Source organism: Sander lucioperca, chromosome 5 (genome assembly GCF_008315115.2).
Source record: "Sander lucioperca isolate FBNREF2018 chromosome 5, SLUC_FBN_1.2, whole genome shotgun sequence".
Classification (NCBI taxonomy): Eukaryota; Metazoa; Chordata; class Actinopteri; order Perciformes; family Percidae; genus Sander; species Sander lucioperca.
The window spans coordinates 3,572,054-3,598,342 of NC_050177.1; the positions used below are offsets into that span (position 1 = coordinate 3,572,054).

Genomic DNA, 26,289 nt, shown 5'->3' on the forward strand with positions numbered 1-26,289 from the left:
TTATTATACAATAGTCATAGCTACAAACATTCGAAACTTGTCACTGATCCAAAACCGTGTAGCGACGTCGTTGTTGTGTTGTTTACGTTAATGTTTTTACCTAATACTTCGTCTTGACTAATAACCATAGACTGTCTATTATTAATGCGATGAAGTGTAAACGTACATAAGTGTCCTTTTGAAGATGGGATGACAGCTCTCCCAGCCACCACTGCTGTATACCACTATAGTAGCTACATGCTAACGGCAGTAAACACTATAGTAGCTACATGCTAACGGTCATCTTAGCTGGCAATGTTGTTAAATTCTCCCCAATTCCGGGTCACATTCCTGCTGAAACATGTCCGATTGTGTAGTGTTTGGTCTGCGATTTTTGACGTTAGAAAGTGCTGCTTCGTTCCACTACAATCTAACGTTAGCATACTCATAGCTAACTATTGTAGCTGCATGCTAACGCGACATAGCGGAGCATATATAGCTAGCTATGTACGTATATAGCAGGACTTTGTACCGTAAAAAATCACCAATAAAGGCTTCTAAACCAAATACTAAACAAATACAAATACAGTAAAGTGACCGGAATTAGGGATGAAATGTCCAGCATTGAGCTACATAATAGTTTGCTAGGAGTTAGCTGGTCTCTCACAGAGATCTCATTTGTAGCCCTGTTTTTACCTGATACTTTCATAAAAGTACAAACACATGAAGTGAGAGGTATACACATGCTTAAACTTTATTTAAAACATGGTTAACCTGAAGCAGGACGGAGTCATGACTTATAACACCAAAGCAAGGCTTCTAGCTCAGGCTAGCTAGCGTTAGCAAATTACCTTCAAAGTTGCAAAGAAATGACGAAACGTAAAATTTGAAGCCTTTATTTAATTTGCTACATGGTGTTGTACTGGATGGCCGGACGACCCTCCGTATATCATTAACAGATACTTTAGGCAACTCCAGCAAACACCTTGTAAACTTCACCTTTGCCATCATAACGGTCTACTGTCACTGTCTAATGTTTTCTTCCGGTAACCGGGAATGTCCAAACATCCTTACGCCAATGCGTGCATAGAGCTGTGAAGTTTGCCGGTGTTCGCGCAAGCGTAGAACTGATCAGGCAGTGCACAGAACGGATTCTACAGGTGGTACAGATCGGGTACTGACAAAGGAATAAGATTTATACACACATTTTAATTTCCGAGTTCCATCTACAAATACATCAAAGAAAATCGGATAACGAGATTGTTTTTCGTTTTCCGTTTTTTAATATCAAAACAAAAAACGAATAATGGCTTGTTTTCCGTTTTTTGTTTTCCTATTTACTAATGGTAATTGGGAAACTGGCCGTTTTTCGTTTTTGTTTTTTTCTTTTCAAAACGAAAATCCGTTGGCCACCAAGTACACGGACCTTTTTGGCATCATATGTTCCCAAATCCAAATCACATGTTCTGAAAGTTACATCATGTGCCAAGTATTGTTTTCTGTTTTTGGATTTGCATTTGGATCTTTTTGGAACATTTTCTCACAAATAATAAATGAAAAAACAAAGAAATTAAAAAAGAAAATGAATAAACACATCATTGTCCTAAATAACAGACCTGACTCGTTATGAATTCGTGAGTGAGATTAAGTTTGAGTGTTTTTGTGAAGTTTGTTTGATATGAAATTTGCTAAATTATGATTTTACTCATTGTATAGTGTTTCCAGTATTAGATACACATACTGTATATGTTGTATGTCATTCAGTGGTTCTGTTTTAACTGCTTAAAAGATCCAGTTTAACAGTGAGAGACAGCAAATTTTGGTTCTGTGCCTTGAATTTATTCTGACTTTATGAGTTGTATACAAATATTATCCTACGTATGTGGTTATTGTTGAGAAATTTAGATATTTTGAGGGGTTGGCCACCAAACCAATGGAAAGTCCCAAATCAAAGTGTACTTTATCAACTCCCTCTGGTGTGAGGTAGCTCTGTGGTTGAGTGGGAATATACCAGTTGTTTCTATAAACGCCTGACTATTGTTTTGCCTCTAAGTGAAGACAGACAAATGTCTTCACTTAGAAGACTTGTGATGGGAAATGATATTGTTAAGTCAAGTTGTTGCTGTTCAGGCTGTGACACGTGTTTTTTCTAGCAGCAGGATGAGTTGATGATGATCTCATCAGTGGCGTTGAACACAGTATGAACATAGCGCTCTGCCTCAGTGTAGAAACTTGTTTTGCATAATAATAAGGATAAGGGACAGTTGTCTTTTCATAAAAACTCTCTCTGACTGAGAGGTCAGAGGTTAGGTGCACACAGAGGGGTGTCCTAATGCAGCTGCCAGGGCCTCAGTGTCTTGCTCAAGGGCACTTCAGCTGGATGGCTCAGTGCTGTGATGGAGGATTTGTTTTAAACATTCCATTCAGTATCAACACTGAGATTTATAGAGATCATAACCTGACCAGTGAGCTTCACTAAAGTCTTTTTTGAAACTTGTTGATCATTTCCTCTTTCCAGAGTGGAAACTCTGATGAAAGTCGCAGCCTCTGTAGGCTGAAATCCCCTGTGACACGGCTGTGGGCTGCTGGGTGTCACTTCTGAGCTGACTGCCAGTAGGTTTGACAAAACCTGTGATATGAAGTCATTGATGCAACTTTTCACTGTTGAAGGTGATACTGTCAATGTTCTTCAGAGCTTGTTTCCACTGCCTCCAAGTAACCAAAAACTTAGTTATTGCAGGATAAAAATGCACAAATAATGTAACAGTTGCAAAAGTAGAAAAGAGCCATTAGGTCAACATAATGATTCAGTTTGTTTTACAGCAACATTAGCTGACATTGGTCTCCATGAGATACTGATCATGCCAGACCAAGTAACGCTGTAGCAGTAACAACTGAGTGTAATGAAGAGGAATGTCTTATTTTGTCTTACAAATGTTAAATACTGTAGTCTTGCTTTAAAAGAGATTTACTACATACTTGCAGGTACAATGGTGATAAAAGTTGCATTCCTGGTCATTTTTCCTTCCTTTAGATTATTGGCCAAATGCATATGATTGCGAGATATTTATAATGGCATCTACTGCACAGTGGTGATGGGAGACAAATGATCAGCTGCTTCGAGACAGACCCAGAATTAGAAAAAAATGTCGCCCCAGTTTATCACAGGTAATGTTGGTTCTGAGCAAAAGCCACAACTGACACTTTTACTCTTTTTTGTGATGCAAGATAATTTGCTCTATTCTTTACCTATACATCAACTATGGTTTTTAGCAGATAAAAAACATGCAGGAAATTACTCAACACCAGACAGGTGATGTTCAAAAGTTAAATAGATGATGGTGTAACTGTAATTAATGACAAAAGACTAAAACAACAATAACAAGTCAAAACATTTGGTCACTTTAAGACTGTAAAGCTGATTTCTAATTTAATTATTTTAGTTGTGTATCAATACAATCACAACTGCTGAGTACTGCAGTTAGAATACAGTTCAAACAATCTGATGATTCAAGCTGAACGTAAACACCACTTTTGTTGTATTTTTTGTTTGGATAAGCGTGGATTTCCCTGGAGCAGTTACTTATGCAGCTTCCATACAGTAACTCCCATAGTAACTTAATTAGGTTTTCTGTACCAGCCATCTCTCTCTACAGTCTGTCTCCGCTGCTTTAACATAAGAAACAACAGGCAGTGTGGAGAGTCTATTAATATCTGCCCACTCAGATGGTCTTCTGAGGGATTGACACATGGCATGCAGGACATGTTAGGGACGTGAAGAAAGTGAGACAACAAGCCGGACAAGTGAGACACAGAGCCAGAGAGGGAAAGAGTGACGCAGCAGCAAAGATAAACCATTGGAAGAGAGATTGTACGAGGCAGGAGAGGACAGAAAAGTAGAGCAGGACAGTGCTAATAAATCAGCTAAACCCTGTTAATAAAAATCACACAAGCATGTCATGTTTACTTAATTTATACTCAATGCTATGCGATTGTGATCTGTTCTCTACATTTAAAGAAAGACAATATATAACATTACACTTATTCTGCATGTGACTAAGGACTATGTCTCTGTTGAAAGTGGACGTTCTTGGCATTTTCTTAGTTTTATTTTCATGTGGTGAAATCCTTCAGGCCGTCATCTGATTAGTGTTGGACAAGAGAATTAACTAATCTATTGACTGTTTATTTGAATATTTAATCAAGCAGTCTACAACAAGTCAAACCAGGACTTTGTTCGTCAGCTACGCAGTTTTACAGTGCTCATATTATGCTTTTTGGCTTTTTCCCTTTACTTCATTATATGTATAAAGTCCACCCAAAAGGCACTTACCATCTCCAAACAGAAAACACTGTTCACAAACTGGATAGGATGGAATAAAAGTGAGATGTCTCACTCTGCAGCTAAAACAGAGAGCTCAACACACAGGGTGAAAAGAGGAGCTGCAGCAATGTGCAGTACAACGAAAACATGGCGTTTTTTGAAAATTAAACCATGTAAACCTGTTCTGATATAACCTCTAAATACAATTATGAACCTGAAAATGAGCATAATATGAGCACTTTAAAAAATTACTGACATACACACTCTGTGTTCATAAAAAAAGTTACAATAAAAAGAGAGTTGTATCTAGTGCATATCATTTTAAAACAAACAATTAATTTATTAAATATTTATATATATTTACAGAAATTGATAATTTAATTATTTATGTCACTTTTAAAACATAAATGTCACAAATTTCCTGGCTTTTCCCTGGTTTTACAGTCAATGACATCACCGTGGGCTCTCAGACATTTTTCACTATTTTCTGACATTTTTTTTTACTTAACTAACGATGAATCAGTTAATTGCAAAAAATAATGGACAGACTAATCGATAATAAAGATCATCATTTTGTAGCTTTAATAAGGACATGTTAAAGTGATCAGAGGAATAGAATGACATACCCATACAGTAAAATGTAAGTTAAGCTATTGTGTTTATATGCTTGTAGTCTAGCTAAATGGATGAACATTGCTGGGATATAGCCTGACATCTGGCATAGTTCTCACGTGCCGGATGTCCCTCCCTTTCCACCATCTCCGCTATCTATTTTGCAAGGGCACCATTGCTGCATCCGGTGCTTAGTGCCGCCCAGGACAGTTGTGATTGGGTTAAAGAAATACAAACAAGCCAGAGCTTTTTTTTTCCTATCCCAGAATAGATAAGTGGTGTAGCCAGACCGTACTTCAGCGCTGACACACCGCAGTGGAGATAGGTCAGGCAATGCGAGACTAATGTGCTTGAAACAATGCTGTTATGGCTTTTTTTTTCACTTTAACATAACAAGATAATAAATTAGCTAATGAAGAACATTATTCCCCCACATAATGTCCCATTTGTCAAGCCTGTTACTGTCAATCTGCTAGCTTTCACTGGTTTCGAAATGTGATTGCAGGAATTGGGGCAGCATGGGAAAAGAGGAGGAGTGAGGAGTGGGGGTGTGTGGTTGAAGCAGCCGGGTGGCACGTGTGCAAGAGTGGGTGGCGCCAAACAGGAAACGATGAGGTCATAGCAAAAGTGAAAGAGAAGAGGAAGGCAGGGTGGGAGGGGGAGAGCCAGGAGGAGTGACATTTATTCAGAGATGAGCTCAGCTGCAAAGGCGTGGGCTGCTCTCTCTCTCTCTCTCTCTCTCTCTCTCTCTCTCTCCCACAGCTCCGTCTCTCTGGCCGGTTTGGTCCCTGCCAGTGTTTTGTTGTGACAGCGCCTGCCTCACTAGAATGAACTAGAACAGCGAGGAGAGTCGCCAGCTCTTGCTGATATGGTGGGAGACTTGTTTTTCTGGAGCTTCTGCTGTCTCAGGCTGTGGAAAAGAGATAAGAAGGTGAGGATGTTCACTGCTGCTGCTCTGGGTTACTGGCTCTCTAATGGGTGATGTACAGTCATACACGAGCCAGCGAGGAGGCAGGGAAGCAAGTCTCAAGTGGCTGGTTGAGATTGTTTGCCGGTTGCTCCTGCAGAGATTCTCTCCATCTTTATCTCTTTGATTATATATTTCAACTAGATACTGTACGCTGCTGTGTTTTGTGTGACATTTTAAACTGGGTTAGTGTATTGCCTAGTAATAACAGATCTGATCTCTTTCTGTACGATGCATTTTTTTTCCATGCCATGAAGAACTGATGAGCCATGGCAGACATGCTATTTATAGAGAGCATTCTTCCTCAGATAAAAGTAGGATTTAAAGTGTGAGTGCACACATTCAGAGATGAACAACAGTTGTCTTGTCACTGTACCGTGTTATTTTTTATTTACCACCTACCACTCTGTAAACCACAGTGGATGTGAGACTTAGAAAGAAGAAGCTGAATACATTAACAGCATTTCTAAAGCGGAGGCCTGTGTATACTGTGATACTGTACTGTTTGTAGCTGAACGGGGGTTTCCATTCAGACAGCATCAATGGGGCTTACTGTCTTCTCTCTCAGGCTTTCAGTCTAATTGTATTTGACTAAATGATGTCTACTGTAGAATGTCTAAAAGGGAACCAGGATCATGTCTTCCATTTGCCTTTTATCTACTCCAACAGTCTTGATTGCATCAGTGCAAAATCTTGATCATATTGTGTTTTTATCAGTCTACTGGCGCTTTAGGAATTCCCTCTGACACATTTTTGGTATCTGACCCAGTTGTATCTCTCTCTGTGGGGAGTATAAGGTACCTACTGCATGTGTGGTATTTACTATTTCTTTAAAACATCAGCATGAGGTCATTATTTACACACAGTTCTTAAGCTACGTGTTGATTCTGGTAGCTCAGTCACATATGGACTGTGTTTTTGAGGTTAGCCAATGAAGGAGGCTTTTTAGGTGAAGTTCATTGCATCAAACATGAGGTTAAGCAGAGCCAGATCTCATTATCACTTAGCGAAGGCCATTCAGAAGCAACAACTGGTGTTTATGTGGAACTTGTTGATGTAAAGAGACCAGAAGGCATGTAGAGGTTCCTGATGAGGTCTTGCTGTGTATAAACACATGCACTAACATACATGTACTGTTGGTCTTAAGTCGTGTCCGATATATATTGTTCCTTATGACTTCCAATCTCTGTGTGTTCACCAAGAGTGTCCACTGGACCCTAAACTGAACTAGTTTTAAATATTAATTTGGTTTTTAAAAAAATGTCAAACACAAAGATACCTATATCACTAACATAGAGGGCAAATAATCACATTTTAGAGGCTGGAAGCAGATAGTGTTTTTAAACGATTTATCAAATATCAAGATAGTGGATTAATTGACTAATCGATTAATCAACTGATGGGTTTAGCTCAACTTAGAGATCCTCTCTACAGTCCCTAAGCAACAGATGCCCAGCAACAAGCTGTCTAATGAGTCAGTGTATAACCAAATACATAAACAAATACCACAAATAATTTAAATATTATAGAAGTTAAATGGGTTGTGAAAATATTAATATGTTGAATGTTTAATTTTCTGCATGCAACAATTCCTATTTTCATTGTTACTTTAATGATAATGAGTCTAAAACACCTGGACGGTGATGGATTGATATATTGGATACATCATGGCTAATCATTGTGTCTGACAAATTCTCATCTACTTCAGTCTGAGGAAAATGTTCAGCTTCTACATGTCATGATTTTATAAAATATCTCTATCAGCCCCCTGATGCAACAGACATCTGACAATCACCTTGCCTTCATTTTCAAGTAACTTCTTTCTTGAACAGCTGGCATGTATTGCTGCTCTTCATCTGTGTTTTTTACCACTGACACTTGGCAGACACACACTTATGCTCCCTTCATTATATAATCAACAAGGGAAATGTGAAATGATGTGAGGAAATTGGAAAAGTTCACGCGAAAAATCTGGAATGTGTTGAAAATGTTATGAGGTCCAAATAGGAACTAAATGATTCAGTTTGAAACATGACAAATAAGAAGAGCAACTAAAAAAAGACGTTAGAGATTGTGAGAAAATAAAAATGTTTATTTAAAATGTTTACCTCTTTATTGTTATTGCAATCTTTAGGTTTACCTTTGAGTCATCTGGTAGCGTATGAGTGATTGTCACTTAATAGTTTTCTACTCCAATCTAAACATTTAACAGCATTAGGTTCAAACTAATTATATTATCCAGAGAAGTGATTACCCAGACCTCAGCTCAGGAAAAGACAACATGGCCTGAACGACTTGTCAAGCATCCCTGACTTACTACCAACATGTTTATTAGCTGTTCAGTGTCGCTGAGAGCATTAGAAGGCCATAAATTCCTCCAAATGGCTTAAAAGGGTTTGTTCACATTCCACAGCTAAGTTATGTTAAACATGTAAATCATTTAAAACAAATAGAGGCCCTGACACGCCAAGCCGGCAGTCTCTGTGGATGACCATCGCCTGTAGTTTTTTCAGTGCTTGAGGAGTGACTGCGTCAGCGTCGTCACCCTTTAAATAATAGATTGGGCCTCCAAAACCTGGTAGTCTTTTTGAGAGGGATCTAAAGGTCACAAGAGGATTACTGGAGTAAGAAACGAGAGAAAACAAATGTTTACTAATGTTTATTTTACAGGCTTTGACTCTTTTCTTGTAAAATTATGTAATGTTTTACCTCTTTAAGAGCTGGTACAACCAGCTCTTCATAAGTTCAAACGTATCCTAGTACAAAACTAAGTGTTTTAATAAATGAAATAACTTAACATACCCCAACATTTTAAAGCTCTGCCAATAACATTACACTAAATTGCCAAATAGTTGTATCAAGCTTAGTATAATCTGATATTTCCCACTCTGTCTAAACTGCATGAATACTACTTCTGAAACACATATGTATGCATAAATAAACCAAAGAAATACCTGCATTTACAAAGGATTGACAGTAAAGTTAAATATTCTTTAGCCACTAAAACTGTTATTTTTGGCATATATGTTAAAACTCTGTGATGCTACAGGGTCTCTCAGTTCACGTTACCAATTACACATCACTAGTCTTTACTAGCTACTAACTAGACATTTATAACCCAATTTAGTAGATTGGCAATTTGATGAATAGCTGTTACAACCTCAATCCAGGCCTTTAAAAGATCAAATTAAACATCTGAGGAGGGAGAATGCCTCTTTAATTGAACTGTTAGCAACTCATAGACGTACAAGTAGTGTAATAGTAGACTCTGTATTACAGTGAGGGGTCAGAAAGAAAAAAGGTTGGGAAACACTGGACTAAGAAGGCAAGTATTAAAACTTTAGCATGTTTGACCTACTATCAGTAATCCCATAAACGGAGGGCCCATTACACAGTTTCTGAAGTCTCTCGCAAGTTAACTATGTGACCGAGATCCCCATTACACATGGCAACGGAACATTGTGCTGCAACTTGACCCAGTTACTCCTGGACCCCGTCGACCTGCTCACCCTTCCCCCGGGGAGACATGTGTACATGATATGGTTTGTCACTAGAAGAGGCCACGAGGCTACATGAACCTTGAAATTTCTCTGTCTCCCTCTCTCTCTTTATATCTACACTTTGGACAGGAAGCATGTCCTAAATGTGAGCACAGCAGCTGTCACCTGTCAAATGTGGTTGTGTGTATGTGTATGTGTGTGTGTGTGTGTGTGTGTGTGTGTGTGTGTGTGTGTGTGTGTGTGTGTGTGTGTGTGTGTGTGTTTTGCCTGGCAAGCAAATGGTAGCCACAGTGTCAGGTTGTGCAGAGCCACACACCCTTTTCATCTCTGTCCAGCTGTCCTCTCTTTCTGTCTTTCCTATTTGAAGGGCGGCACCCTTGAAGTGACACACACACACACACACACACACACACACACACAAAGAGAGAAAATTCAAAGCTATCTCCACAAACAACTCTGATGCTAAAAATCATGAAATAAATGTATTTGAACTTTCAAATTACCTTTCCATTCTGAAGTAAACTTACTTTGGCTAAGCCGTTAGATTCTCTTGACTCATCTCTCTTTCCTACTTTTTGATTTTCTGATGTGTTTTGTTTACACTCCCTGACGATGTCAGACAGTAATTGTTTATGGCACCTTTTTATGAAACTGGTTGAAGGACAAATAATGAAATTAAGTTGGTCAATAAAGCCCTACAGCTGCTTTGTCCATTACAAAGTCATTACATCTGTTTTCTCCTCGCTCTCTCTCTGTTTCTCTGCTATGATGTTGTGTTGTCAGCATGACTATTAAACAACATTGAAAAAGAGGTAAAATGCTTAATCGGTAAGACTATTGGAGGGTCTTTATTGCTCTCATTCCAAAAACAAGAAACATTAAGGATATAAAACCATTACCTCAGAAAATACAGTAAAGTCAGGATTGTATTACTCCTCGTATGAAAACCAAGTTGTGGTGTGTGTTCCTGGTATTTTGCGTGGAAGGTTCTGCTCAGATTAGTTACTTGCTTGTAAAGTGTCTTCCTCCCTGCAGCCTGAGGGCTGTCAGCATGTGTTTCTATGTGAGTGTGTGCTCGTGGTTTCACTGCTGCCCTCCAAGGAGGGTGGGGCAGCAAACATATGCCTGTAAGCAATGATTTTATTGATTCTTTGATCTTCACATTTAATTCCTTTTTGTCTCAGTTACTCCGTTTTGTTCAGCTTTATGGACTTTTCAGTAACATTTCTTTCTTTGGGCGATTGTTACTTTCGCTGTAATTTTCCAGTTACTAAGGCAATATCTCAGAATTGTGGCTGCGTCCATGAGCTCATATTTAGCTCTTTGATGATGCTGGTTTAACATTTAAACTTTTATCATCTAGACATTTTCTCTGAATTATGTATTGGACATTTGAAATATATTGTAAATGTTCTTTTCTAAAGAAATATTATGCAAATCCCTTTAAATAGTAAGACTACACAATACAAAATGTCTGTTTTCCATTGCATTTAATTGATTGTTCTTTGTTCAGCACTCCTCCATGAACCCCTCCTTACTCCTGGTATACCGAATTAGCATTGCAGATCACTGCAGTTGAGAAGTGCTGTCAGGGAGCCCACTACCTCCAAAAAAATTCTGCCAGTCAAAGCACAAAATTAAACCACAAGCACAGCCTCGGGGGAGCGAACAGCTCTAGTGCTTAACATGGTAGCTCATGTTTAAGCATAGAAGTCATCAAGTATTTGAGTGGGTGGGTCATTTGCATCAATGGGCGCAAAATTACCTGAAGGAGGTAAAAGGGGTGGATATTGATATATGTGGAGGTGTGGGCCACTTAATCGGTATCTCAGTCGATCCGAGTCACAGCAAACATAGGCAAACAGATTTAATGAGCAGCAATAAAAGTGGGAAGGTTGTTACTCGATGGAGTTGATGATTTCATTTTTTTTGTGATTAACCAATAGTTTTAACAGTGTTTGGTTTCCTCCTGTTGGTCTGATGAACATCCATAGCTGAAACCTCTGGCGGCAGCATCGTCCTCAGATCTGCCAGTGTGATTCATCTGCTCATTGCCTGCTCTGCTTTTTGGCCATAACTCAATTCCCTCTCTTGTTTGCAAAACTGCCCTAAGCTCTCAGAGGGGGATCTGGCAGCAGCAAATTCAATCTCCCAGCTCTCAGTCAGTATTACCCTCAGTGACCAGACCTCGCCCTACTTCTGCAACCAGTTATTAAAGCCTCATGTTGCCTGTTGCTGCGGTCACATCAAAAACACTGTTGTGAATTCCTGCCCTGCATCGTTTTCACTTTGACATCCTAGTACATCACATTTTCACAGCACATTGAAAGCAGAATGTCTTTTAAACTGTGTCTTTGTTTTTTCTCTTCACAGGTCGCAGGAGAACAGAAATATCACCCGGAATGCTTCACCTGTCTGAACTGCAGGGCATTCATCGGTGATGGAGACACATACGCTCTGGTGGAAAGATCCAAACTCTACTGGTAAGCCTCAAGCCCAATATTATAAGACATGCAAACACACGAATATCAAAGTCTGTCAAAATGAAATCAGACTGAGATGTACACCTTGTTCCATTCTTCAGTCTTTAATAGGCCTAACGTTTTAACACTAGCAAATCAAAGCTTGTGCAGTTTGTGGTATTGTAGCTCAGTTCCCCCTAATTTACCAAACTATTATTTTCTTTTTTTAGTAAGTTTTCCTAATTATTTCTTCTCCAGCAAACTAATCCACTCCATTTGAAGTGCAATAAAGCTACAAAAAACGCACAAAAAGCCAAAGCTGCAGTTGATTGACACAATCTTAAATTTATGCAGCTTATTTTGGGCTTCAAAAGACTTTTTGTCGACATTACGACCAACTGTGGTGACAATGCAATGGTGGAAAATCACAGCAACCACGGCTTTAACACACGTTTGAGCTTATTGTTTGAGATTTGGTGCTTCTTTTTTTGGTATTTTGTACCAAATAAACAGCCAGAGAAACACAGGAAGCTACTCAGAGTACAGTTGTTTTAAGGTGGTGACAGAGATGTACTGTGGTAAATCGCTCAAGACACAGTAGATACAGAGAAGCTCATTTGTATTACAGTTTTTCTCAATTGCTAAAACACTAAAACCCATTGGCTGAACAAAGTTCTCAGTTACCTGAACTCATTTAGCTAATTGTGCAGTCTGTTGTCAGTACCTTAAACCATCACATGGTAAAACACAATTTTCAGATCTCACTTAGACTTTTCAGTCAAACTCTAAACACATTCTCATTCTCAAAACACATTCTGCACTCTAATGCACATGTCATCCATACTGGTCAACACAAGTGGCAACAATCAAATACAACTAGAGAACACATGTCATGATTGAACATAACCACTCAAAATTGATTTCACTTGTTTCAAATGATGTGACACAACCAATATAAGCCAGTTCAGAGAGCAAACAGGTTGTTGAAGGTGGGAAGGAGAAAGTCTGAGAATGGATAGAACAAACAATGTGAGAGGACGAGTGCGTATGCGAGGTGTCAGGGCTGGATACGGCACAGAAGAGGATTCTTCCCCCGTTGCCTCAGGAGGGACAATATTGCTTGTGATGTCGACGAAGTGCTCTGGCCTGACCCAGCCCAAAGACAAGAAGAAAAACTGTAACATATTCACAGCTCAAACACTCTCAGTTTTGATGGTTTTAATCGTAAACCTGCCAATGCAAATCAGGTTCATATGAGAATAATTTCTCTCACACGTCTTCTTTTGTGTCTGTTTCAAGTTCAGGTTGTTCTTTACTTGTGTAGCTCTGGGGTTGTGTTAGTGGGAATGTCAGGGTTTAATGTGTAACACAGACAGAACAGCCTTTGTCCTCTTCTCTGAGTGGAAGTGGATGATGACAGCGTGATGATCTCAGATCATTACATGCCGATTGGGTGAAAGTGGTCTGTGTGTTCTGTAAAAGGGAAAAGGTCATTCAAATTACATTTCAGCGCGGGTGTGTTAGTTTTGAATCATTTCGCAGCTATTTCATGAGTCTTCCTTACATTCTGAGCATTCTTCATGTTTCAGGGAATAATAGTCAGCTCAGTATTTTCCCAAATGCAGCAAAAGTCATCTTGTCAACAGCATGTGATGCTGTAAAAAGAGCTGTAATGAGAACACATTCTCCTTATGATTGCATGGACGGCTTGAGAGCTAGAAATCTCACTAGGATTCCCATTCTCTGTTCTTTACTACCTCTTTATAACGTCCCTCCTCCATTTCATCTGTCCTTCCCTCCTCTCTCTCTGGCTCCAGCGGTCACTGTTACTACCAGACCATCGTCACCCCGGTGTCGCTGCCAGACTCGCCATGCTCCCGGATCCCGCACACGGTCACACTTGTGTCCATCCCAGCCTCTGCCGAGGGCAACAACGGACGCAGAGGGCGAGGTTTCTCTGTGGCCATCGACCAGCCGCTCAGCCCGACCAATGGCTACAGCCCTGAACACGGACCTACTGTCAGAGTCTCCCAGTGAGTCTATCTGTCTGTGTTTGTGTGTGTGTGTGTGTGTGTGTGTGTGTGTGTGTGTGTGTGTGTGCATATTTTGTGGATTGTCATTGTGTGATGAGGAGAGATAGGTCAGTATGGTGCAGGACAAATGACAAAGAAGGGTAGACAGTGTGATAGATGAGATTCATTTAAAATGTATAATGGAATGGAAGGAAAAGGAAATGAGCAGAAATCTAAGTCACTGTTATTCAAATGAGCTGAGGCTTTATTAGATCTCAGGTCTGTGTCCAAACTAAAATCTTTCAATGTGTGCAGAAAGGTGTTTAAAGAGTTCTTTGTCATTTTTGGTGCTTATTGTTCTTTATTCAGGGTGGACGCAGACTGCATCAGTCCAGATGTGAAAAACTCAATTCATATTGGAGATAGGATCCTTGAAATCAACGGGACGCCCATTCACCATGTCCCTCTGGATGAGGTACTGAGCACAGTGAAAGATTTTACTTTACTGTAAAGAAAGAAATCTTGATCTCATTCTTTACTCAATGCAGTACTGTAAAGCGTTTTACCAGACTTTATTCATTAGAGCATTTCTCTAGCTATATAAACGCTCTCTGCTGTTCTAATTGTGGACTGATCAACCAATCTGAACTCTTCCTCTCCAGATCGACCTGCTGATCCAGGAGACGAGCCGGCTGCTTCAGCTCACCATCGAACACGACCCTCACAGTCAGGGGCAGGAGGGAGGCTCCTCAGAGGCTGAAGTGGACGGCCCCCTGTCCACCCCTCTGTCAGAGGGCCCCAGCCCCATCCTGCCCATCACACAGCCACCCAACCATGACATAAACAGCCTGAGATCCCGCATCATCACGTAAGAAGCCAGTTTAGTGCTGCTTATTGCAGATTTTGTAAGGGAGATATTTTTACTATTTGCTCTAGCTCCTGAGCCAAAGCCGTCCCTACATGTGTAGATTGAATAATTAATTGCCAATAGTTCATCTCTTGTATTCCTTAAGGTTTAGCTCTAACTCAGGTTAGAAACATGATAAAAAAGTTGTAGAGTGTATGAGCTTCTTCCTGCCCACATATACTGTATCTGATAAGGAAACTCCTGTAATTCCAAACACTCATCAAATACTCTGCTTCCCTCTTCTTCAACCCTTCCATTACTTTCCTTCTCTTCTTTCTCTTCCTATCACTCTTCCCGTCTCACCTTCCAGGAGGAGCTGCAGCATTGATAAGTCACCAGGCTCCAGCAACGCAGCGTCCCCCATCTCCCATAGGAAGGACATCAATCGATCAGAGTCGCTCCGCGTCGTGTCCAATCAGACGCACCGCATCTTCCGCCCATCTGACCTCATCCATGGAGAGGTGCTGGGGAAGGGCTGCTTTGGACAGGCCATCAAGGTAGATCTGGGGGCAGAGACACTGCTAGCTGTATGTAAAGTACATCTGCAGCATGCATTAATGCTTAAGAGAACAAATGTAGTCATACTCACATTGTCCAGAAGGTGGCAGCATTGAGATAAGTAAGTGAAGTGTAGAGAGGCAGGAGGTTAAAATGTTTGTGGTTATAATACATCCTAGAGTTTTCAAAATTTCTGTTTCCCATGCTGACATGCAGAAGGTAGAATGCTCAAACGCTTTATGGTTAACATTGCCTCAGTCTCCCAGCTTGTTGCTTAACTTGATTTTTTTTTGTCTTGTTATAGGTGACCCACAAGGAGACAGGGGAGGTGATGGTGATGAAGGAGTTGATTCGCTTTGATGACGAGACACAGAGAACATTCCTGAAAGAGGTGAGTGGAGATGGAAAATCCCAGATGTTATGTCATTAAGGAGTGTAAGATTTACTCAGTTTTCTGTTCAGAGGCTGAATCAACTCTATCAACTCTTAAATCTGTAGATAAGTGTAGATCTCAGATCATAAAATAACGTATGTTCATAAATCATTTCCTTCAATACAAACATCATCTTAATCAGTAAAATGAGGACAGTCAGTACCCTAAAGTAAGTGAAGCAAGTTTGTTGCAGGTTTGAATTTCTGGACCATCTGGGAAAATCTGTGCTGAGGAAGAGAAAGAAAAATGTTTTTTGTACATGACCAGAAGCTGAATATTGTAGTTAAAAATAGCATCTCGTCTCTGTAAATGTAATAGACTGGGTAATCCAATCGCCCAATCTGCCGGCGGTTTGATTTCGCCCTGCAGCTCAGGCTGGAAACCTGTACATTTATTTATCCTGCTTCTGTTCACAATTTTGTGGGAACCGATCGCTAACTGGCTTATCCACCTATTGGCGGGTTTAAAACAATGACGATAGAGAAGCGACCAAGCAGCTTTTTGTTTACATTCAACAAGCTGGCCACCGAAGCGCAGCACTCCATGGCAGCAACCCGTTGATGCCGCTGTCGCTGCTACGTCCCCCGGATCGTTGGTCTGATTGGTTGAAGGACTATCCAATTGCGTACAGAGTCATTTGAACTATGCCTGTTGATCATGCCTCTTGTGCAGAGAAAATACAGAGCAGACTCCCCAGACTAATGTTCAATCGTAAAAGATTGAGCTTGGTCTGGTGATAGCCAGACTATAAATGTAGGGCATGAGGGAATAAAAAAGGAAGAGTTCTCTCACCTGAAAAAATGAAAGTAAAATACATGAAATTACCTCTGAAATTGGACGAAATGGAGTGTTAACACAGTTCTTTCTCCCAAAAATGATGGATGAGCAGAACTCAGAAGAATTTTACATCCCACACAAAGCTTCATCTCTCTCCTGTCCTTCCATTAGTCTGAAAGATAACAGAGAATGACTCATGTGCAGAAGTTTAGACTTCTGTAACTTTATGAGTTATTTTTACGCTTGTGATCTGAATTACTCAGAATTGTTGCCATATGTGTAGGGTATTAGATTTATTTTTAGTTACAATAACATTAAGTCTTTGCTTTGTAAATGGTGTAGATGAGCGCCTATAAAACAAACCACAATGAAGCATGATTATTACTCCCGCTGGTGGCCCAAGACTCACATCACTGAGTCTCTTGTGATCTTGTTTGAGAAAGGAATGCACCAAGAATTTCAGACAAAGACATCATAAGACTTGACAAATAACATTTCAGCATTTTGTGTGTGTAATAGTGACCTCTCCTCCCCTTCCTCTTTCATAACCCAACACTCATGGAGGTTTTATGAAGTGTCATACTGTCGTAGTGCTGTGAACACTGCTCATAACCTCTTACACCACACATGCTGGGTAGCTTTGCCTTTGCTTAGCGCTCCCGGTTTATTTAGCAGTTCTCAACTATGCAGGAAGTTTCTCTGTTGCCTTTCAAAACAAAATAAATAGAGCAGAAACCTGTAAGAGGTGCCAGCATGTCTTGTGGTGATCAGTGACCACTGGACAAAACTTGTTTTCCTGGTATCATTAGGATTTGGTTCAAAAACCAAAATCAACTAACGCTGAGATTAAGATGTTAGTTTGTGAAGTAGGTGACTTTGTCTGCCTGATTATATTCCGTCTGCACATAGACTGATTGACTATCCACCTTTTGACAAACAGTCTTGAACGACCAGCTTTCCTGAAATTAATTGGTACAATTCATTCAACTTAGTATCACTAAACTGTAAGTTAAAAGAGTAGTTTGACATTTGGGGAAATTAACTAATTTGCTTTCTTAGCAAGATGAAATGACTGATAACACTCTCATGTCTGTACAGAAAAGATAAACCTAAAGACTGCTCCAGGCCAAGAAATAGTCCAGCACATACAGTAACCCCATGTAAAACACAACTTTATGTTTTTACACAATTGTTTTTACAGAGATTAATGTTAATTTGTGAACTTTAGACGTGTTGGTAGGTGCTTGTTTCCAGTCTTTTTGCTAAGCTAAACTAACAACCTGTTGGCTGTAGCTTCGTATTTATTTGTATATGAGATTGGTATCGGTCTTCTCAAAAAAGAAAGAAAGAAGCGAGTAAGTCTATTTCCCAAAATGTCGAATTAATCCTTCAAGTTTTATTATGTAGTTTATCAACTTGTCCAAAGTTAATAGTCAGCTCAGACTGTCGAGATCCTTGAGCAGCATTCAGTGTGAGTGTCTAAAAATGTCTGATGTTGTTTTTTCAGGTGAAGGTCATGCGTTGCCTGGATCACCCCAACGTGCTCAAGTTCATTGGAGTCCTCTACAAGGACAAGAGACTCAACTTCATTGCAGAGTACATAAAGGGAGGCACCTTGAGGGAAATCATTAAGAAAATGGTGAGGGTACAGTGTGTGCCTACAGACATATGACATACTTCCTGCAGAGTATTAAAAATGCATTCAGTAGACCTCGTAATTGAGGAAATGGTCTGTGTCTCGCATTGCTTCAGGTGGAGTCTTTGTATTTTGCAGGTGTCTGCAGCAGTTTTTGTTAGATGTCATCAGTAACATCTGACCCTGAATACAATGACATTTAATTGTGATTTTTGCTCACAGGACAGCAACTATCCCTGGAACCAGCGGGTCAGTTTTGCCAAGGACATAGCTGCTGGGATGGTGAGTTCAATGACCAAAAAGTGCATTTAATTGTTATAGTTTCTTTTATCCTAAATGGTACAGCGGTAAAGCCTCTTCAGATAGTAACATTCTTTGATGTGTAGCAGTAAAGGAGTGTGCACTGCTTCCTGTTATCCTCACTGCTGTCTCCCTCTAGTGTTCTGTTCGTAAACTGCAACCCTTCTCCTAATAATTTGCACAATCTTTTCCATGCTCCTCTATTGGAATTACAGCATGAATTCTCGCAGGATTAGACCATCAGTTCTTAATGTGTTCTCTTGATATGAATACAATGATGAATCTCATGCATGACTGGATTATTGTGTTTACAACACCAGCTACTTGAGATGAGACAAGACAGGATTGTTCCTCTTGGCATGGGTTATAGATTACCACTAAAAGCTTCTACTTTTTCTGTTTATTTTTTTTTAATTCTCCTCTTCTATCTGTCATTTAGACATATCTGCATTCCATGAACATAATCCACCGGGACCTGAACTCATACAACTGTCTAGTCCGAGAGGTAAGAACTTGTGTATTCCTTCCTGTACATGGGGTGTGTGTGTGTGTGTGTGTGTGTGTGTGTGTGTGTGTGTGTGTGTGAGAGGACATACCTATGTATATACAATATGTTTTCTTTGAGGATTTAACACAGTGCACCTGTCATTTTCTGGGGCACTTCAGAAACAAAAACAAAGCAGAGCTTTGTTAGCAGTAGATATAATAGACTAAGCCTTCTTTCCAAATTACTTGCAGTGCAAACTTCCAGCCTACCCTACTTAAACAGACAGTACATGTGTCGCATGAAAACAAAACATTTGTATAGAGTGAAATCCACACTCAGAGAAATTAGAAGCTTGGAGTTGAATTTCAAGCTTTCTAAAGGAGCTTAAAACTAGTTGAACGCTGCTGTTACCTTGAAGCATGTATCTCTTTTATAACGCGCTCTTGCAGTATCAGGCAGCAAATATGGTTGCAGCACAACAATAACATTTTATTGTTTATTTTTCTTCGTATAGAACAACACAGTGGTGGTGGCAGACTTCGGGCTGGCTCGGCTCATGGTGGACGACAAGCACGATGACAAGTTGTCGCAGGGCAAGCTGCCCAGCCTGAAGAAGCACGACCGCAGAAAGAGGTACACCGTAGTGGGAAACCCCTACTGGATGGCTCCTGAGATGATCCACGGTATGATCTAGAAGAACACTTGTGTCTTTTTAATACAGAAATACTGATTTATTTATTAAAACACATTCACACCTTCCAAAGAAGAAGAAAACTACAGTCACTGCAGTGCTACAGTTGTTGACTATATGTGGCATTCCTCCTGAAAATGAACAACAGCCTCATTTTGTCCTTTTTCCTTCCCAGGGAAGAGCTACGATGAGAAAGTAGACATCTTTTCCTTTGGTATCATGCTCTGCGAGGTAAGTGACCTTCCACTACCTGTACTAGTAAAAACCCAACTAGGTTTTCAGAGAGGCTACTGTTTGATTAACAGAACTAAAAATGACATCATAGCTTTTTTTTCCAAAAGCTTAAAATTCTGCTTACCTGTCATTTGAAAAGTTGCTTTCCTTGAAAATGAAAACCTTTAAACCCTTTTAAAACCTCTGGACTCCAAGATTATTTTTGCAGTTTAATATTCATTGAATTTGGCCAAAGTTTACCACCAAAAACAAACTTTTTGTCTGCCTTGCACTATATTTATATTTACAACTTAAATCCCAGAATATACTCATATTGCACTATTCCTTCCCTCTCTTAAATTGTTATTGTATATTTTTTGTAAATTTGTAAATTCTATTGTATTGTTGTACTGCATACTTAACAGTATTTTTTTTTATATATATTTTTTTTATTACTGTCCTTTCTGTTTTTTATTCTTTATATGTTAAGTGAGTGTTGTACTTTGAGAGCAAAGATTACCAGAGTCAAATTCCTTGTTTGTTTACGCAAACCTGGCCAATAAAGCTGATTCTGATTCTGATTTACAATCTTTTCCCAGCACAAGTTCAGCTACAAGACTGATTTCATTTGTGCACTACTGCTCTTCCATTTCACGTCTTGGTCTAGCTTCAACGTTCTAAACTTTGTATTTTGACGTTTTCTGTAAAATATGGAAAATTTTGCCAAATGTCAAGTCCTCCCATTATTTGTAAAACATCCATTTCATTTTATGAGGAAAAGGTCTTGCTTCCAAAATTCCAGATATATGCTTTCCAAAATGAAAATCCAGCCCCAAAGTGTGGTTAGCTTTGTGCCTGGCCACACACCATCCACATAATTTGGCCTCAAGAGTTTAGTTCAGTCACTCAGAAGCCCCAATATATGACTTCCCCAGATGGACACCATTAGCCACAGAATATTTCAGGGATTAGAGGGAGCAGAAAAGCGAAGTTGTCTTCATGTGGCTTCTGACAGGCAGATAAACTGTAGTTGTGGTTTGCTGGCAACGATCCCCTTCAGTTTGAAAGGTTTACTGGTTTCAGCAGATTGGCACAGCATGTTCCATGTTTAACTCTTCTTACTATTTCTCTCTCTTTTTGTTTTTTTTTGCCCTCTCTAGATAATTGGCAGGGTAAACGCAGACCCAGACTACCTCCCCAGGGCAATGGACTTTGGACTGAATGTGTCTGGCTTTCTGGAGCACTTCTGTCCCCCTGATTGTCCCCCCGCCTTCTTCCCCATGGCTGCTGTGTGCTGTGACCTTGATGCAGACAAACGGTCAGACATCTACAATAGATTCACATAGAAATTTTACCTAAAGGGACAGTTCACCTAAACATTTAGTTTTTTAGTCTCACTCAAAGTTTCAGGGTAATTTGCTGACTTTTGCAGATCTTTACTGTTGGCTGTAGCTCACCCAGATATAGTATATTAAATGGCAATGTTTCTTTTCCAAATACAAGATTTTATTGTGAAAAGTTTTACTGAGAACTCATTTTTACTAAGAAACAAGAAACAGCAAGTTCTGTAAATTATCATGAGAGACCATTTCATTATATCTGGAAAGAGACTTATTGAGTTTTTCTGTATGTATTTTTTAATGCTTGAGCAGCATAAGTAAGATGCCTTACACTGTATTGGGTGAGCTACAACTATAAGCTTTAGCAAATCACCTTGAAACTCAGCATTCTGGGTAAGAGGACTATGTTTTATTGTGTTTTGGAGTTAATATAAATAAATACAATAATATTTTAAACTGAGATCCCTATCTCCTTTCTTAATCTTTAGGCCTGCTTTCTCCAAACTGGAAGAGTGGCTGGAGAACCTGAAGATGCACTTGGACATTGGTCTACCGCTGGTGTCTGAAGTGGACCAGCTGCACAAGGCCTTCTGGGAGAACCACAGCATCACTCGCCCTGAAAACGGCCTGCACACCCACCCTGAACAGCCGGAGTAAGGCTTAACACAACTGGAGGAGTGGGAAGTTAGAGTAAACCCCAAACGGGCAGCGAATGCCTGTCTCGGGCAGAGCAGTGGCTGGAGGAGTCGTGTAAATACTCCTCCATGTCTGAAGCTACAGACGCAGGCTGGCTCAGGCTTAATGAGTAGACTCAGGGGGAAAACGTGGATCTGAAAAAGCCACCTGTGCAAGAAGCACGCACGCACACACACACACACACACACACACACACACACACACACTCAAAGTCAAATCAAGAGACATTAACTATGATAGCTTGATTCTGCTGCACCCGAAGCTAAAGTGTCATATGCAATCAGACCTAATTTTCAAATCATGACTCAACTCTTGAATCATGTAGATTTAACATTAGTGGTCATACAATTCAAGAATACTTACTGTACTTTAGTGTGTATATTTATGTGGACAAAGTAGTCCAAAAATCAAGGCATAAGGCCTCCTCACTTTGGGCCTCTACAGAGTACATTGTGCAGTATGTGTTTGCAGGTGTTTCTGTGTGAGTTTGGTTTGATTTTGATTTTGGTTTGGATATCAAAACTGAACTTGCGAAAAATGCAAAGGAGAGGGGCCCGTCTGTCGCACATAAAGGTTGAGATCAACTTGCTGTCCACTTGTACAAGTCAAACAAAACCTTTTACGCTTTAAATAGTTCACTGAGGAGTGCATGAATGTAAATAATGCTGTCCTGGTTCATCGTGTCCCTCTGACCTCATTTGGTCATGAACTACAAGACCTACATGTGTCTGGGCCCCTCTCCCTCATTTATGGTGTAGCACTGACCTAACATTAAGGAACACATCTTTTGCATAGATTTGGTATGTTTTCTCCCAATTTAAAGAGCTGTTACCGTCTCTCATTCATATTGACGTGGCATCTTATCCATTCAAACACATGCCAGTGGACATAGCTGGCGACATTGTAAATGTTTTAAATATTGTAAATGTACAGACATATTTTATATACGTATGCATTGCCATATTTTTATTGGCCGACCAGTTGAAATTAAGGAGAGTTAAAGTTTGACAGCAGTCAATAGGGTACAGCTGAAAGCTTTATTGTTTTGTTGTTTTCTACATTGTCACAACTGTGGCCGAGGTTAGGGGCTTTTAGCATTTGAGATAATCTTATCACTACAAAATATCCCTTACCCTCAGTTCAAACTCAGTAAATGTTACATTATGTCATTTCCTCTATCCAAAGTGTTTCTAAACATTTGATCGGTCATCTTGGAGTTTTCATGCGCCCGTAGAGGTGTGCTGGAGTAAACTTAATTGTAATACTGGATTATCTATTCATATTAAACTTGCTGAACTAAATCTGCATATTATGATCAACTCTAATTACATATGATTTGAGAATTTAAGGGGAATCAATCTGTTGTTAATATTGTTACTATTGTCTCATGTACTGTACAGTAGTACTGCCTCATCATGTCAGCTGTCTGTCCACATATTTGTCTCACCTCCTGTGGATGACCCACTGTTGTTTACATGAAAATGCTAGCTGTAAATATCACTGTATATATGCGTCTGTCCTGGCATCTGTCTGCGTGCATTGCATTAATATGGGCACTCCTCAGAAATCATCTCTTCCACTATCAGATATCTCTCTTGCACCTTCTAACATTTTCTGTCTCTAATCTAAAAATCTTTTTACTTTATTTTTATTTCCTTCTGTTGTTTTCATGAGCTGCATGATGTACTATGTAGGTCAGCTTCTAAACTGAGCTATTATTTTCTCTCTAAATTATGTAATTTTAAATAACAAAACAAAATGAAAGACAGAGAAAGTCGAGCTAAAAAGAAAATGAGAAAAAAAACGCACCATCTGTTTTTTTAATATATATATATATATATATATATAACCACTGATATCTTTTTGTATAGATTTGAGTACTTTAATTTGCACTATATTACCAAATGGCTGGTTAAAGCCATGTTTGTTATTTTCCTCTCTTGGGCTACTTGTGATAAGGAAATAAAATATGTTGGTTCAGGTTGATATATGAATGCAAGACACTGATGGAGCCTTTCAACTGTAAAAATGGGACCTGGGATATTCTTCCTCTTGATAGCAAACAGTTTCTGATCATTTAAATGCATTTTTGTGCATGGTTCAACTTTTAAATACAGTTTTGGCAGGACGCCTTTTTATCCCTCAGTATCTTAAAGTCATACAGTATATATATAGAAAGAATGACTATATTTTGCTTTTTAAGCTTAGGCAGAAGTCTGCAGAATGTCTTTGCTACCAAGAGGATGTGATGTCCCAGCTCTGCCTGCTGCCTACAGACTGTTCCTTTGTGAATGATGTTCTAAGGTGTTTCTGACTGCTTGGTTTCGTATGTGATGCCCACAGAGGCTGCAACCACTGCTGGTCTTTCTGATAATAGAGCACTTAAACTGGCCTGTCTCACCTCCTCATCACCCGCTTTTGGCTCAGGGCCGTACTTTTCTGGAGCTTACTTCACAATTCAGTTAATTCAGCAGCTTACTAGGAAAGCAGCATTCAACAGTAACAGTGAGACTTGTTAGAGAGCATGTAACCTTCTGTCAATGTATAGGCTGATAACACAAAATATGCTTCTGTAAAACCAGCCTCTCTTGGTTGATGTGTTTGTCCGCGGGCATGTACTGTACATGAGTGGCTTTGCCATGTTTCCGTCTCCATTCCGGTCTGAGCCAGGTCGAGCATGTCAGGTGTGTCTGTGAGGACGTGTTGAGGATCAATGAGAATGTTGCCGTAGCACTTCTCTGCAAAGGATCGTTACCTCTGAACAATGCTGTGCCTTTGTTGTAAGCTAGCCTTGCCAACGACTCGAAAACGTGAACTGATTTCCTTTTTTATGTATCATAAGTGCAAGCCTGTGGATTGAATATCATTGCTGATACTATGATGTATGAGGTTTCATCTTGTTCTGTATCATATTTATATTTTCCAGATTTCCATTGTTAGTTTTGATATTTTAATATTATATTTCTTTTCTTTTTTTGGTCTTATTTAATTTTTTTACACAAGCTGTGAAAACAATTCTGCACTTTAATCCTGAACGTGAAAATTTAGACTCTGAGGAGGCGACTGTTTTTTTTTCTCCTTTTGTCACAGCTAAAAATAAAACTGTTGCTTCTAAAACAAAGACTCAAAGTGTGTACATTAATGATTATATCTCTCTCAGTCACTGTTGGTCTATTCATATTCGCTCTTCATTAACCTTCCTCTACATCTGTACTACTGAAGCACACACCGAGAAAAGTATGAAAGGTCTAATAACGTGCAAAACCTGCTGAGTTCACACTAGAAAAACACTTCATTATTGGCAGAGAAAATGTGTTGGCTACAACAAGTGTTAAAGATAGGGCCTTTCATTTGCTTATAAAAGAAAAGGTGAATTCATTAGAAATGTGTTGACAAATTGACCACCAGATGTCACTAATGTTGTAATTGAGGTAATATTGAGTAATTTATAAACTGGCCATAAATTTTGTATGTCAAATCTTAATTTCAAAATAAGTAGTAACTAATAGCTTTCAAATAAATGTAGTGAAATAAATGTAATGTAATAGGCTAGTCAAATGAAGGTACTCAAGTATATCACAAGTACCTCAAGACTGAAGTACAGGTACAATTGTGTACTTTGCCACATTTCCCCACTGACTGTATACTACTAGTGTTACAAGTGATACTAATTAAAATATAGGGATAATAGTAAAGCACATCAGCTAACCTACCACATTAATAGCCTTAATGAGGATATATCTGTAGCCTTATGATGAATACCACTCCAACATAACCCAACACTGTGCAGGATCAGTGATAGTAGTTCTGTAACATTCAAATACACTTAGTTGTTCTATTTGTGTACTGTGCCTCTAATGCTAACAACTACCTGACCACCGTTGTTCATTTTCGCGAGGAATGGTGCTATTTTTCCCTTGCGGGTGCACGTGACCCCATCCCATCGCATCCACGTGCGATTGTTTTCATTCCGACGCTGCTGCTGCAACGGCTCGTGACGTCACCGGGCGGGCTGTGTGTGTGTGTGTGTGTGTGTGTGTGACACACATTTCACAACTGCGGCGAAATGACAGCCCGTGTGTTTGACCGGACTAACCCGTTCCCACGCACGCACACACACACACACACACACACACACACACACACACACACACACACACACACACACACACACACACACACACACACACACAAAGGGGACGGGTTTGTCCGGTCAAACACACGGGCTGTCATTTCGCCGCAGTTGTGTTGGGATTGAGAGAGGGAATACCGAAGAAGAAGAAAAAGAAGACGAAGAAGAAGAAGGTCGCAGCTGAAACTTTAAAAGATGGAACATTCGTCCAGCAACAACCGGTTTCGGTCCACAATCTTCAACCACGGTGAGTATCCTTCCATATGACACTGCGCGTGGGATGTGTTAGTACTCTGGCGATGCTCGTGTAGTGTAGCACATTT

At 39.7% G+C, this 26,289-nt stretch overlaps 2 protein-coding genes across 6 annotated transcripts in view; both read left to right on the top strand.

The window, feature by feature from the left end:
- limk1a (LIM domain kinase 1a) overlaps positions 1–23,891 on the top strand; it is a 56,405-nt gene extending 32,514 nt beyond the window's left edge. For 3 of the 4 annotated variants that reach the window (XM_031297070.2, XM_031297072.2, XM_031297071.2), the window contains 13 exons: positions 11,756–11,865; positions 13,662–13,877; positions 14,226–14,331; positions 14,519–14,724; positions 15,074–15,260; positions 15,566–15,652; positions 17,979–18,110; positions 18,330–18,389; positions 18,847–18,912; positions 19,409–19,577; positions 19,761–19,816; positions 20,959–21,116; positions 21,627–23,891. In XM_031297070.2, coding sequence (XP_031152930.1) covers positions 11,756–11,865; positions 13,662–13,877; positions 14,226–14,331; positions 14,519–14,724; positions 15,074–15,260; positions 15,566–15,652; positions 17,979–18,110; positions 18,330–18,389; positions 18,847–18,912; positions 19,409–19,577; positions 19,761–19,816; positions 20,959–21,116; positions 21,627–21,795 — 1,722 coding nt within the window. In that variant the 3' untranslated portion in view covers positions 21,796–23,891. Of the gene's footprint in view, positions 1–5,675; positions 5,847–11,755; positions 11,866–13,661; positions 13,878–14,225; positions 14,332–14,518; positions 14,725–15,073; positions 15,261–15,565; positions 15,653–17,978; positions 18,111–18,329; positions 18,390–18,846; positions 18,913–19,408; positions 19,578–19,760; positions 19,817–20,958; positions 21,117–21,626 lie in introns of those variants that run through there. The other variant, XM_031297073.2, reaches the window with a different exon arrangement.
- A 2,123-nt stretch (positions 23,892–26,014) lies between these two features.
- sept4b (septin 4b) overlaps positions 26,015–26,289 on the top strand; it is a 50,327-nt gene continuing 50,052 nt past the window's right edge. Inside the window, exon 1 of one of the 2 annotated variants that reach the window (XM_036001232.1) lies at positions 26,015–26,213. In XM_036001232.1, the coding sequence (XP_035857125.1) occupies positions 26,162–26,213 (52 nt within the window). In that variant the 5' untranslated portion in view covers positions 26,015–26,161. The remainder of the gene's footprint in view (positions 26,214–26,289) is intronic. The other variant, XM_031297074.2, reaches the window with a different exon arrangement.